The sequence below is a fragment of the Tympanuchus pallidicinctus genome, unplaced genomic scaffold (assembly GCF_026119805.1).
Source record: "Tympanuchus pallidicinctus isolate F22 unplaced genomic scaffold, pur_lepc_1.0 scaffold28, whole genome shotgun sequence".
Classification (NCBI taxonomy): domain Eukaryota; kingdom Metazoa; phylum Chordata; class Aves; order Galliformes; family Phasianidae; genus Tympanuchus; species Tympanuchus pallidicinctus.
This window is the reverse complement of record NW_026294745.1, coordinates 3,790,829-3,806,310: the sequence shown is the minus strand read 5'-3', so window position 1 is coordinate 3,806,310 and position 15,482 is coordinate 3,790,829. Positions and strand designations below refer to the sequence as shown.

Here is a 15,482-nt window from a genome sequence, read left to right as displayed (position 1 = left end):
TTCCTCTTTCTGTTCCAGTCACTTAGGCACACTTTGCAAATGGAAGTCATTCAGATAGGCTGCAGCTGGACTTGGAAAGGGATGTGCCATGGGTTTGGCACCTGAATGTGCTTTGTTTTGACTGTGGATGTGGAATTCTTTTCTCTTTCGTTTAGGCGTAATGCTTTTGGAATTCTTTCCAGTATCTAAATTGTTTTGTAGACTAGATCCTATTGACTGCTAATGGTGGTGTGTTCCTGTTGTGTTCATAAGCTCATGAAATTGTGTTATGGTTAAGGTATGTGTCAGAATGGAGGCTGCATAGTTGGGATTTCTCAGGTTGTCACAGAGCCAGCATTTGTAGGACCTCACTCAGCAGAGAACTGTCTGCATGTGGTTACTTTGTCCATGTGAATGATGCCTTCCAGGGGCCAGTAGGAATAAGCAGAAAAATGTCTGGTCTGAGGACGCGTTCTTTAAGGACCAACTTGACCCTTTTAATCTATAAAACTACTAATAAACAAATGCCTCTTTTCAATATGACAATGCATATTTTTAAAATTAGGAAACTTCTCAAAGGTTTCAAAAATAATTTATTAGAATGTATGAACATGTAGTCTACCATTTAACAGAAGCAACTTGAAAAATATTATTCACTGAGACACATTTATTTAGAACTGTGTACTGGGAATTACTGCGTTATAAACCACAGTACCAAACCGTGCCAAGTGAGGCTGAAGCAGATCAAATGCATTGCAGTGATACAGAGCAATTAGATGTCAGAAATTCTTGGAACCCCAAACTTAGGTGACAGAATTAAAATTAGTCTTACATATGTATTATTTATATTGTTATTAATAAATACTGCTTCAAGCAGAACTCGCAACTAGTGTTTCTCTTTTTAGTGATATAAAGTATAAAAATGGGCTTATAATTGGAAAGGTGAATTAGTGACAACAATTTTAGAATAGTAATGTGCATATTCATAATACAAGTAGTGCCATCTCTTCTACATTCCTTTGTGAATGCTAAGAGCCCTTTCTCGTATGGAAATTATGTACTTCCTTGCACTGTCAAAAATTGTACTTCTCTTTCATAAGCAGTAATTAGTAACTCCTCTTAGTGGTCTAGTAACAAATCAACAAAGATGTGGCAACAGTGCTAGAGCAGATCCTTTTCAAGAGTGCAAACTGGAGATAGGCTGTGCAAACGCTTCTGAAAATGACAGGGGTGGATTGGTGCATCTAACAGGTGAGCTGAGGGTGAGAAAAGCAGTTAGCTAAAAGCAGGTTGAAGTGCAAAATTATTGAATGATAAATGAATGTGGAGAAGGTTTGGTACCTTTGGAAAGCTAATAGACACGGTACCTCTCAGGGTGTAAAAAATGAGTGGTTCCTCCTGTTTCCATGGGAAATTTATAAGATCAATTATATGCATCTGTTTGGGAAGATTTATTAAACTTCTTCAGAAGTTTTATAGACGTCTCAAACTACTGGTGAAAATGATGTGTGTTCTGGAAGCAACACGGCTTGTTTTGAGATGCATTATGGATGCTGCAGGTGTTTCCAACCTTGAATAAATCATTTCAAGTATTTTTAACTACCTGTCTAGGAATCTTGAAATGAGAAACGGGCTTAATAAATAATTTATTGTGCAGAACAGGAGCAAATATGTATATTACACCCTTTGATTTCCAAACACATCTTTCTAAGTAAAGCCATGTGATTTAACACACCTTTGCAGTACAGTGCTGTTTCAGTAATGTCTTAAAATAGACTTGTATGCAATGAACCTGAGCTATCCTCAGTGACCAATGAAATCAATGGGCAGTTTTCTAGCAATAGTAATGTCAGCTTCACAATTCGGTGCTCTTGAGTAAAAGCCTTTGTCAATTCTTCTGGTGCTAGCGCTGTTTTGCAGGGGTTGTTATCTTATTAGGTAGCACAGTTTTGAAGCAGCTCCAGTATATGTCAACAATAATGGCTAGAATTTCTAAAGGAAATTCTAAGGAAGCCAGAAAGAGTAATGGGTAGAGAGTTCCTTAACTACGAGTAAATCTCATAGTTTTATCGGGTGAATGCTAAAATGAAAAGGGCAGAATAGAGCAAGATAAGAAATGCTGAAAGTGGAATGGAGTTGGTGCAGAGAACTCCTTGGGAGTGCAGATGTAGGAAAGAGGGTTGAAAACTGCTTTTTTGTAGAGATGTAAATTGCATCTGTTTTCTTCATGAGTTAGTCTTTCTCTGCAATGCTGCTATCAGTGGTAGTCTGTTTCATTAGCCCCTAGTTTTGAGAAGAGCACATCCAAAGACAGCTTAAGGCTCTCTGGTCAGTCAATGCATAAAAGGATAATGCCTCTGATATGCAGTACTATGCTGAGTGCTGCAGTTTCCAAATTACAGTCAAAATTTGCTCCTCTTCAAGGAAGAACTTAAAGAGCATTTGTCATCAGATAATTCATTCTAACTGTATGTACCACACCTATTGTCTCCCTGCTAATACAAAGAGAATTTGTTAAGCACACTGCTCATATTTGACTCTCAGGTGCTGTTAATGGCTTTTCTTCCCTTCAGAGTGGGTTTGGTTTTTGATGAAGTGGACTGAAAATTAATTAGTGCATCATTTGATGCTGTTGCAGTGTGTGTATGTATATGTAGTGATAGTTCTGTCAGAAAGTCTCCTAGAGGGAAGGTCTTCAAATTGCCTTCAGGAGGCCTTGTCAGATTAAATTGTTGGGGGTTTTGTTTCGAGTGTGCACTATTTTAGTAAATCTCCCCAGCAGTCACTCCCTGACTTCCAGGCATATATTTTTGGAAAAGGAAAAAATTCTTTATTTAGAAAAAAACCTGAGGCAGATTTATTTGCCCTTTGTAACCAGTTTCCCCTCCCCTCAGCCCCCCTACAGTGAAGATGCCTTGCTTGGCTCTACTCTGTGCATGCAATCATTCTGTGTGCCACATCTTGCACAAGGACCCAGTGTGTCCACGATGCTTGTGTATTCTGGTTGATAGCATCTTTTTTTAACACTTGAGTAGGAAATGCCCAAATAAAGATGTTGAGGTGCCAGTGTTTTTGCACAGGAAACAATCTCTCCAGTCAGAGAGGTTGTCTGCATCCCCATGGAGTGGGCAGTGAGTAGGTTATGTTACATGTAGTGACTGGTGGGTTTATGCCATCCTTACCCAAAGTGGCTCTTTTGCAACAAGCAGCTTCTTGATGTTTGCAACACAAGCAAATAGTGATTCCTAAAAAAAAAAACTATAGGAGACTTTGATCACTGAGATATAACTGAATTACAAGTTTTGCCACGAATTTTATAAGATCCTAATAGAAGTAATCCTAATAATAAGAGAGGTTTGTGATGATGATTGCTAAAATATTTATGCCTGACATCTTTATTTCAATATATTTGCTTGCAAATGCAATATGTCAAGAGAAAAATGGTCCTTTTGTCAATCTGTAGAGGCAACCAGCAGTTCTGTCAACCAGAAAGGACTTTTTATACCATTAATTATGCTTCTCTTTCCATGTCTCCTGGCCAAAAATAGCAGTTCCAAGAGAGTCTCAGTAGCCACAGATTGGAGGCTGCCACTTGCTGCTTTCTTTCTGTAAGTGCAAAGGCACCTTTTTTTCCCAAGCCCTATATTGGCCTTGTGTGACTGTGCAGCCCCCTCGGAGTCCCCTTCATGGCTCTTTCACCACAGCACAGTATGGTGGTAAGGAATACATTTAAATACCAACCACACTTGCCGTCCTTCCCCCAACCCTTTGATTTCTTGGTTGTTGTCATGGTTTGCTTGCTTGTGCTCTTTGCTTGCAGCACGTGTGTCACGTCATCATCAGCTCTCTCACAGCAGGACCCGTGGTGGCAGGGGCCATTGTTTAATTAGTTCCTCTACAAAGTGCCTCAAGCTGCATAGGCAGTTGTTCAAAGGATCGTGCAGTGGAGCGTGACGCACAGAGCTACCTTTATTGTGGACTTGAAATAGGTCTTCAAAGAGAACTTTTTCTATAAAGAATCTGTGAAAGGTAGCTCATGAGCTGCTAATTTCAATGAGGCTGAATGAGCTGCAGACCTAATTTTTCATTACCAATGTTTATTGATTCGTTTACCTCTGTATTTGGGAGTATAATTGTGTGTTTTTCAGAATGATAGCCTTGTACACACCTTATTTACATGGAGGTTCCAGCTATTGCTAGGGAGATGTTCTTTATGGAAAACATACCTGCCTTTCCTTTCCCTTAAACTCATTTAAGAAAAAAAATATATCAAAGAAGGTGAGAGTAACATCTGTGACTCTTCACCAATTACCTGGGAATACCTTGATCTGAAGGCTAAGTGAGGATGGGTTAGCTCTGTTCTTGCACCAGAAATCTCCAGAGAAGTGTTATACCTGGGATCTGTGGGATGTGGGTACTTTGCTTTTAAATCAGAGTGGTTCCACTGCCCCATTGTCATCAATGGGACTATTGTACTGAGTCTCCTCAGTAAATATGAAACCAAGGTTAACGTCTGTCCGCTGTGCTAGCTCACGAGGCTTTGTGTTTTCTTATTAATGTCAATTTTAACCCAGTTGTCAAAATACTATTGTTATATTCTGCTAACATCAATTGTCTGTGGTGCTTCAGTTGGTCGCAGAAGCTTGTACAGTACATTTCATGGAATAGAACATACTGAATGCCTCAAAGTACCTATTATGAGAACAAATCTCTGTTGCTACTGGTATCTTGTTTGGGAAAATAATTTTTATTTTTGTGTATTTTCTTAAATGGGTAATACTCAGTCACGTAGTTTTTTGGTATCAGATTTGATGTGTAAGCATTATTGAATGTTCAGTTTGCATCCTGAGCATACTCTAAGTTTCTCGTTTGCCCTCATCTAGTGTGCTCTGATCTTTTTCTGAACATTAATTTTGACCACAGTGCTGTCAATACGACTGTAAGACCTCCTCCAAAAGCAGGTTTGAGTTCTGCAAATCCACTTGGCAGGAGAGCAGAAGTTAATTGATCAGAGGCGAGGCTTAGCCAGCATACATTGGGGTTTTACTAGATCTGAAAGATGCCTTAATCCCCAGGCAGACTATTAATTTCCTTCTCACTGTAACCATACGGGTTTCCCATGCTGAATGGTAGTGTTATGCTCTGTTGTAAAATCCTTACTTTCTAATAGGAGCGTAGGGATTCCTGAAACGAGAGCTTACATTTCTCGTGATTTAAAGAATGAGAGAAAGTCGATCTCTGATAAACTCATGGTTGAAATTATTTTCCTAGATCCTTTCTCTGCAGATTTTCTCTCTGCATCTTGGTTTATTCAGCCCCCTTCTGTTCTGTCTCTCTCAGCAATTTGTCATTTGGCCATTTCATCCATAGTGTTGATGTTTTGATTTCCTTATGGCATTTATATTTGACCATGGCTATGTGGGCAGTAGTGTTTTCCTACCCATTCATTCTACAGCAGGTTCATTTGAACAATTGCATGTAGTGAGGAGAAGCCTCCACATCCTTCTCATTTTTCTTATATTAAAATGCACAAGTAGAATAAATCAGTCCATGGAAATGCATGAAATCTGAGGCTGAGAGGAGGTGCAATTATTAATTTTTCAGGATTTACATGTGGAGAGGATTACCAGCTGCTTTTGTGTTCCTGCAAAATAGCTCTATCTTGTAGAGCAGCTGACAAGGAGGGTTTTGCGTAATTCCAAGTCATCTCTGTTTCTGCTTACTTGGATCAGCCCAGCCCTCCTCTTCGGTTCTTCCCACATAAAAATCAGAACCAGAACTGTGCTGTGACATGCACCAGGGTTAGCTGCTGCTGCTGGATACAGGCAATGCTACATTAAGGACAGAATAATTTTGAACAGTGTCATTATTGCATTAATTGAACTCCCTTCTGCATCAGTGGCTGCACTGAGATGTTAGGGTTTGCCTGCAGCAGAACTCCTTGCTATTATTTAGCAAATGTTGCTCTAATAGCCTCTTGTGCAAGTGGCACAGAAGTGGTTAAATGTGTCAGAGTGGATGTATAGCATACAGCCCTAGATTTTATGTGTATAACAAAAACCACTGTTTGATTTGCTTAGTGAATATCCATTTAATGCTGATAGCAATGCTTTGAAGCAACACAGGCTATTTCTCTGTTAAAGAATTGGAACTCTTTAATTATGCATTAGTTTACATTTTCTTTACTATAGATCTGAATCAGTAAACCTTAAGTAATGCCATTAGGAATCAGCAAAATTGCTCCCACGAGTGAGGAAACGCATTTTTGAAAAAAGGGTTTGCAGACTCAGGGATTTTGCTGCTAAGATGTGATATGCTGCTTTTTTGCTTCTCTGATGCTGTTCTTTGAACATCTGACATGTGTGTCATTGAGTGAAGGACAAACAGAGCTCATATGGATCCGTGGGTCTTTTTTATTAATTCTGGGGCAAGATAATGCTATGGTATAGCTTGCTGTAAATTGCTCCTGTGTTACCTCCTAGAGGGGTCTGCGTGTAGGAAATGGATGAGAGAATTTGTATTTAAAGTAACTGTATTCGCAATCCATGTGATGTCCATAAGATGATTTTGTCTGCAGCTGTGGGAAGTTGCTAGGGAACGTTGCTAACTCATTTTCACTGATCGGTCTTCGTTAGCACTACCGAGGTAATCTTCTCATTTCTTACTCAGTGACTGTCATTTCGTTTTGCATTAGGATGTGATTTGGAAGTAGTTCAGAACTGTCCCGCTTACAGATTCTGAAGTAAGCTTTCCAGTAATGAATTGGTACCACATCCAAGTACTGCATCTTTCACTAAGACTGCTGTGACTCTCAAGTTGTCACTGTTGGGAAAGGGCAAATTCAGAGCTGGGGCTGACTTCAAAACACTATTGCATCAGACCCTGATTTACAGGTAAGCTCAAAGAAACAGTCTTACCACTCCAAGTGGATGAATATCTCAGGGTAACTGCTCTGAATAGAGCATGCCCAGATGCCTTCAGAGAGATGAGCTTTTCACCTGCTTGCTGTAGCTCTAAGTCTGCCAGGAGCCTCAACTGCAGGTTGAATCTGAGCTGTTTTCTCTGTGAGCAAGTCCAGAGATTTCCTGAGGCTCTTAGGTATTGATACACACTGCTGTTGCATTGAGGAATCTATTCCATCTGCTGGCTAAACCTGAAACTCTTCTGGCATCTCTGACAGGTACAGTCTCTTCTGATGCCTGAGACTGTACAAAAGCACCAGGCAATTTGTTCCAGTGCTTTGCCATCCTCCTTAGTCATAAAAAGCTTTCTTGATGTGTAAATATCCCTTGTCATAGTGTAATCCCATTGATTCTTGGTAGATACAGAGAATATTTCTGCAACTGCTGTCTTTGGAAGACTCATGCTGTGTGGTCCGTCAGCCTTTGCTTCATTCACTGTGCTCCTAACATTCTCAGCCAATTTAAACGAATCCAGGGCTCCTTCTCTTGTTGCGTGTCTGCTCAGCATAAAAATGTATGCACATTCAGAGGCACACATATAAATAAATGTCCATTAAAACATTGTTATTCCTTGCTTGGTTTTACTCAGCCTACAATGGGTAGCTGGATAATCCCTCATTATGTGTGCCTTGTGCTCTGGATGACTCTCTGGAGATTGCTCACAGTCAGCTCCCTTTGCTTGCTTTGGTAGCTGTTACCTGCTGTTTTTTGCACCTGTAATATAAGGTAAATGACACTCGATTTTTCCGTGCACAAAATCTCCAGTCATTTGGTAAGTTTTCGCCCCCTTCTTAAAGCAAAGTCTTATTAAAGAACTTGTCTGAAGTACAGGCTGTGCTGTTAGCTGTTTTGCTGATGCCTGGTCAGGAAAGGAAGGAATTGTGTTGCATTGTTTTCCTTTTACAGGCAATTTAGAAAGATACATTTCAGACCCTACATCATATTTTGCATTTATTTTGGAAACGATAGTTGGAAGCAGTCTGGGCTCCCAACCACTTTAAATCAGCAGGCAGTGCTATTCATCTTCTTCTTTCATTTCTGTAAACAAACAGCTTCCTTCACATACTTGAATACATAAATATTTAGTTTAGCATTGTTGCTCATTATTTCTCAGTTTTCTATTCCTGTAGGAAAAAGTGCCATACAGCCTGGAGAGGTGACAGTAAATCACTGCTCCATTACAATACTCTATTTGGTGAGTAGCTTGGGGTAAACAATGTGTGGACTCCCTTCTCACCTTGCTCTCAAACTGTGAACCTTCAGATTTTATCTCCCCTTCAGCATCTCTATGCTTGCTTCATCATTTGTACTGTTATATGGCTATAGGCTGGAGCACCAGCTTGTCCATCCGTACAATAGTAGCTCCTTAGGACAACTCTTCAAAGTAATGTCTCCAGTTGTAATAGTGGTGTCTTATCTATCCTGTTACTGAGATTTTGCCTGCTGGTAGCCTCTGTTTCTATAGTGTCACTTCAGGATACATCACTGCTATTTTCTTCCTTCTTGCTGCTTTGCCACTTATCTGGCATTGCATACGTTCCACAAGATGAAACCAGCAGGAAGGTGCAGCAGCCAGACTTCTGCACACCCATGAAGTACATGAAAAGCCTTTTCTTTTGTGCTGGGAGTCCCAGAATGACAGCTGCTGGGATCTCCAGGGAGGCACAGTGCTGCTATTCTTATTACTCACACACCTTCTAAGGTTTGCTTCCTGAGCTCTGACTCAGGGCTCGTCTACAAGAGGAAGATCCAGTTCTGCAGAGCATCAGAAGTTCTGGTTCCTACTGAGAATTGGGGTCTCTCGTGACCTGCTTAATAAACCAAATAGAGGTCAGACTACAGACTGTATGTTTCTCCTTCAGATTGATTTGTAAATGTACTTCACTTTTAATTCTCCAGACACTGGTGTATTTTGCATAATTTAATATGGCCTTCCATTTTGAAAGCCACAGGCATAAAACCTAAATCTGTATGCAGTGCTTGCATTTATACATATATCTACGACAGCATACATGTAAACCACAAACACTATGGGCAGTTTTCTCAAGTCCTGGAGATACGTATTACAGAGAGATCTATTTCACTTAACTCCTGGTGTGCAAAATTCAGCTTTTGAATCCTAAATATGTACTGTGCCCTAGTACTAATTGAAATAAATCCACCTGGACTATATATTTTTTGGTAATATCTCCATTTGAACGAAGGTGCTTTGTTGTCTGGGTGGAATGGTTTTTCCCCCTGAAACGTTAATTAGGTGGGGAATGTGTTATACTTAGGAAAAGCTGCATTGCAAACCCACAGATAAACAGATTGATTTAATTTTAATCTGCTTTCATGGTGATGCATAATGATAACTGGTTTCTGTCTCACAGGGCTGAAAACCACAGACCTTAATAAGAGTTTGTGGGTATATTGTATATTATACAGCTTTAAATAGCTTATGTTGTGCTAGATCGCTCTCCATAAATTATTCTAACTCCATCAGTATCTCAGGGACTCCCGATTCTCTTCTGTTGTGGATTTTCAATCAGTGAAACTATTAGTGTAACCTGAAGAAACTTTGAGGTATCTTCTGAAAACAACTGACAGCACTGATTGGTACGTGAAGTAGTCAGTGGGGAAAATAAGTGCAAGAAAGCCTTGCAGGAGCCACTCTGTATGTTATATCCTGGCATCCAAATCCTCATTTTTATAAGCTGGGTCAAGGTTGATCTAAAACGAAAAGCTCGGTCTTCAGATGGTTAGAATGAAGTCTCCTGATATATGATCCAACTAAAGGGAAAATAATTGGCAGCAGTCTAAAGGATTGGGTTGTAAGACATATTTTCCCATATCTACAATTAGAATAGAACTGGTGCTGAGGTTGTTCAGCAAAATTAAGACCTTGGAAAGGGAGGAGATTGCTTCTGGAGGTGAAATATTGGCATACAGACATCACGTGGTCATTGCTGGGTCAAGATTAGGCTCAGGGCAGGAAAAAGCACTGAAGATAAATAGAAACTCCCTCACATTATTTCTGAAGAGCTTTCAGCAGCCATGGTGATGAGTCAAATCCGGAGCATGCTAAGTGGCAGCGATGTCTGCTTGGTGCCTAGGAGCTCCTGAAAATATACCCTTCTGCAAACAGTTTATCTGCCACCTTCCTGACACCACTGGTAACAGGATGATAACCAGGGGTAGTACCAGTGCTAACAGTCTTTCTCTCTTTTTTTGCCTTTGCTTTAACGTGAAAAGTAGCTCACTTTCTCAGAAGGAGCGTGAAAAGCTCCTGTGTATCTTTGCCCTGAGTGCTTGCAGGAATAGAAAGCTAGATTCAATGTCATGGATCTAAAACACCTTTATTTACATCTGCTTAAGGGTTACACTCTGTTTACACACACTTTGTTTTGGAGTGAAGCTGTGTGTGGTGTTTGTGTGCTGCATGCAGGACACAGTCAGGAGTGAAATGAGGAGGGGGAGCCGTGCCTGTGGCACACAGCTCCTGCATACTCCTTGCCTTTCATCTCTGACATGTCTAGAGGGTGAATTTGTGTGTTCTGGCTCTGTCTTTCCCTTCTCTGTACTATTTCAAACCAGGCACTTTGTCGGCAGTATCCCATGGCACTTAGCACTACACGTGCTGTAAGGCTGTTATTTTTCACCAGCCAGCTGTTCCACTTTATACAACACTTAAGTAACGATTTCACAGCCATTATCAGCCTGCAGTAATGACACGGGCTGAAAGCTAAATGCTCGCTGGTTGTAAGCTGCAAAAAGAGGGAGAAGCTAAAATATGCTTTGATAAATGGAAAAGGACAACGCCTGCGTTCAAATCAGCTGAGTTGAAGCCTCTTTTATCACCAGAGTAAACTGTGGTTTGAGGATCATGAGATAGAATTGGGAATTGCTATCTTTATGCACTTAGGGAATGTATTTGCTTGATTTCAGGTGTGATGTATTGACTGTGGGACTTCCTTCTACGTTTTTCTTTCTCCCTTCCCTTGCTTTCTATCCTGTCAGCCTTGACAGGTTTTCAGGGATCGAGAGCTCCCAGGGGCTTTGTTTGCTGTGATTGATTTGGGGTAAGGACTGAGGTACTTACAAGGCTCAGAACACTGCTCCAGAGGTAAATAACAAGCTGTAGAAACTGCTATGAATATATTTAGCTGAATAAACTCATTGTTTTGGGGGGAAAAAAAAAAATTGAAAAGTTTAGTAAGCCTTTTCTTTCCTCCACTTTGCCAGTATGAAATCTGGCCCAAAGTAAAGTGGTGAATACAAATAATCCAACAGCTTTACTTTGTGCTGCCCAGCCGTGGTATTTTAAGCAAACGTGCAATGAGATGTACTTAACTGTTAACCGTGAGCAAATACATGAAAAACCTGTGTCATCGGCCTCTTATGTATATGGCACTTGGGAAATCTTGCCATTCTGAACTGTGCCTGAACCAAGAGGCTGCCTCATGAGCCCTCTCAGGAGCAGCTGACAGGTTGAAGATCCAGCTTGCCCTGTGACAGCCAAGCAATTCAATAAAGCAGATTTGCAAGACAGTAGCTGAGCCCTGACAGTAGCCCTAGTGTTTTCATCTCAGGTATCTTCAATTTTATCCATTGACAAATAACATACCTTCAGTTATTATTAACCCTGTTTCATCCAGGTCATCCTTTGGTAATTGCTCAGTGCTATTGCCATCGTAAAATGGGTGAATAAAATTCTGCAATTTCTCCTACAAGCAGCAAACACAGCATCAAGGCAAGCTACAGAAAAATGTCTTTCCTGGGATCGTGGAACTGAAACTTTAATCCTAAATATAGAGGGATATTTAAGTGATTCTTCCAAGAAGAGCTACCTCTATTTGTGGAAAACACTAATTTTGTTACTTTTTTCAATAAAATTAGATTGGGTTTTATTAGATGACTAAAGCAGACCTTATCAAAAACTCTTCTAAGAAATGCTGACCCATAGGCTGCAATTATTGTAAGGAGTACACCTAAATATATCTAATTGAAATGTTAGGAATCAGTTCTGGATGACAATCACTGAATAATGTGAGTGTCAAATATAAGCACGCGTGGCTTGGCTTTCTGGTTTTGTGTCCATTTTGCTGCTGGTTTACATCATCACTGGCATTTCAAGGAATCCAGACACTAAATAAGAGGATGATATGAGTTACTGTGTCTGGACACTTCTTTTGGTCTGTTCTATAACGCTATTAAAAAAAAAAAAAAAAAAGAGAGAAATTTCATCAATTAGCTGGATTGAGACCCTGTATTGCCTTTTCCATTAGATAAAGTTATTGCATATATGCCAGCACAGCAAGGTAGAGTATGAAAAGCCCAAGGCTGCTTTCTATGTGTGCATCCTGACCAGGCACCATGCCATACAGAAATCCTAGGTATATTCATGTGCAGACCATAGGGACATCACAGCTCAACAAATGTGCTGTCTGCTACATCCACAGTGACTATCTGCACAGCAAACCCCAGGAGCCAAATGTACGGACAAGTTCAAATGCAAGCAGTTACTCCCTTGCACTGTCACAAGCAGTGTCTGGCTGTGAGGGGAATGGATGTTGCCCTGAGGTGCTGTGAGTTGGCTCCATTGGGGCAACTGGCTGTTCAATAAGTGCGTGCTCAGCTCAGCAGCTGAAATCACACACTGACATCTTCTTATTGCCCATAATCAGCTTTTGGAGAGACGGTGACCACGTTACAGACCTAGAAGTATTTCTTAAGCACAGCCATCTAAGCTTGGAAGGATGTGAGCCACCTCTGTTTCCCTTGAAGTGGGAATTGTATTTCTCTCGTGGATCTTAGTTGACACCCAGCAGTTTTCCTTTCTAGAAGTGGAATGGGAAGATGGGGCCAGATACAGGTCACTGGCACTGGGCGCAGCCATATGCTGAAATGTGTTTCATCCAGACCATCTGGCCTTTTTCCATCTCCCTTCCTTTCTCTCTGATGCCAGGGATGCTGTTCAATTTCCATTTTTTGACCATTGGTCTCTCATCCTGAGGGACATTCATGGTCTAGGAACTGCATCTGCTTAAAGTATATTTTGTAATATTAGCACAGAAACAGCCTGAGCACAAATTGGCAGGTCCTCACGTTGTCCTTCTTCCATGTATGCTGAAGAAATTACAGCTACTGCTGTTGAATTAGTGGAAGAAGAAATGAAATACTTTTTGCCCAATGTGGTTGAAGAAATACTTTGGCTTTTTATTCTGCAAAATTGTGTGATGTTTTCCTCCAAAGATTTCATGAGTAGGCAGAGATGATAGTGTTTGTTTGGCTGATGTTAGCATTCCTGCATGGCAGCAGCAGTTTATACAAAAAAAAATCACGTATGTTCTTGTTTTCTCCCCCAGAACTGAGAATTTGCCCTAACACTGAATGGATTTTGTGTATGAGATTTTAAGCAAAAACAATTAAACTGTCATCTCCTGACAGCTCGTGTATGAGGCTGTTTGACCACAATGGGCTTTGTGGTTTTGTAAACACATCTGCAAACAAAAAGTTAACAATAACTGAAACTCCTAATTCAGCAAATTGGCCAACGTTACATCCTGGAATAATTCAGTAGTGCCTTGAGATATTTGGTTAAAGAAGGGGAGAAAAAAGAATTAAGGATTACAGCATTGCCTAAGAAAAAATGAAACGGATATTTTAAAATATGAATGTGATTCCTCCTCTTTGTTGAGTATTCAAAGCTAAAAGAATTATGTCAGTATGCACCAACCACAATTCATTCCAGTCATCATGGCTGTAACGTTTTGTCATATGTGGAGATCGACTTCGAAGGAAACAGCTCTCTCTTGGAGAAAGAATATTTTTAAGTGTTTTTAGGGCCAGAACTGATACAACATTTAAACTCAATACTACTGAAGGACAACGAAGAAATTTTCTGCATTCAGAAAGATGATGGGATTTGGAAGGAAAAAAACCCACAACCATTAGTTCAATAAGATTTTTATCTTGGTATTATTTCTTTTTAAATGTGTAATGCTTAATTACTTCTCTCATCTCTTTTCCTTGTAATCCTGTCAAACTCTGAGCTGTAGCATTTTCTGTGGGGCAGAAAGGAGAAAGTGAAGCAAAAAGTAGCAGATCAAGCTTGGTCAACTGCACTCTTATTCCTCCTAGGGCAAAGGTGAAGAAAGGTGTGAATGTTTTCAGCGTAAGAGCCAGCAGCCCATACTTGTGGGATATCAGAGAGAGTGTGGATTATACGGGGAAATATGCACCAGCTGTTATTGTTTGCCAGAGGAAGTCTGCTGCCTCTGAAAACAGGTAGGTCATTTCCAGCATTCTGCCTTTTCATAATGGATGGCTTTTCTTTTCCTTTTTCAAAGCACCGTGGCACAGTTTTAATAAATTTTATTATAGAGAATGATAAAAATGCTTTTGGAAAAGATGAGGCCGTCTTTGTTTTGTAGTGATTGTAAATCGCGCCGCATGCGTTTTGAACAGAAATTGTTGTTCAGTCTTAATGCCCAAAGAAAGTTTTAAAGCTAGTAGGAAATACCATTTTCAAATAGTATTTGGAAGAATGTGTTTTGTATCTCAGCATCTGGTTGTGACTTATTTAATCTTTTCAAATTATTTGCTGCCAGGCATTATACCATGGGTAATTATAGGGTTTTGGATTTTATTTACTTATTTTAAATTCAAAGATTTGCAGAGGAATCTAAAACCAACAGCATGAAACCCTCATTTTTTTTTTTCCCCAGTGTGATTTATATGAGTTTTTAACATGAAGAAGAATAGAAGTTTTCCATTTTCCATTCCCATTGTGCAAGCATTTTGCTAGGACCCTGATCTCTCAAACAGCCATCAACTGGGAGGTGGATGTTCCTATTCTAGTCACAACTGAATGCTGTAGTGAATCAATTTTGATATCATTTTCTGCTGCTTGTCCATTGCTTCTGGAAATGTATGTCAAGTATGTGTTTACAAGGATCTGACTGCCTGCAAATGTTTGGTATTGCCACTAGGAAACTTACCATACGACATGAAAATTCCAATTTTGCTGTGATTTGCTTCTGACACTTTACAAAATCTTACAGGTTTGAGGGATTTGTAATGGATTTTTGATTTTTTTTTAAATAAATATCCCCTAATAAGTAGGAAACTTTATGTCGTAAAAAGGAGATGAGAATAATTATGATCTATCATCTGTTGTCAGACATCTGACCTAAATGTTATTGGTTAAAGAGATGTTTACACGTGTCAGCATCACACCTTCCTATTGCCCAGCACAACCTGTTGCATTCTTTAAAATTCCAATTCAAAACTACATATAGACAGCGTGAATATTGTTGCTGACTGAAATGGGCATTGGATCAGAACCAAAGATTATATCAACAATGAGTTTCCCATCACACTTTATCTTGTTGGGTCCATGGAATGCATTTGCCCAATTTCTCTTCTTCATCAGGAAAATATAATGCAACATCATGGGTGAATTGAAGCTTCGCATCTTATTTCTCTTCAATATTCATCATTCAAGAGCAAGCTTTCAAAGTGACCCCTTCTTGTACTTTCATGTGCTGAATACAAGCA

The 15,482-nt window shown here is 39.9% G+C and overlaps 1 protein-coding gene across 4 annotated transcripts in view; it reads left to right on the top strand.

Annotated features, from left to right (window-relative positions):
• TMEM132D (transmembrane protein 132D) overlaps positions 1–15,482 on the top strand; it is a 215,712-nt gene that overhangs the window by 75,521 nt on the left and 124,709 nt on the right. For all 4 annotated transcript variants that reach the window (XM_052690816.1, XM_052690815.1, XM_052690817.1 and 1 more), the window contains one exon: positions 14,064–14,210. In XM_052690816.1, coding sequence (XP_052546776.1) covers positions 14,064–14,210 — 147 coding nt within the window. The remainder of the gene's footprint in view (positions 1–14,063; positions 14,211–15,482) is intronic.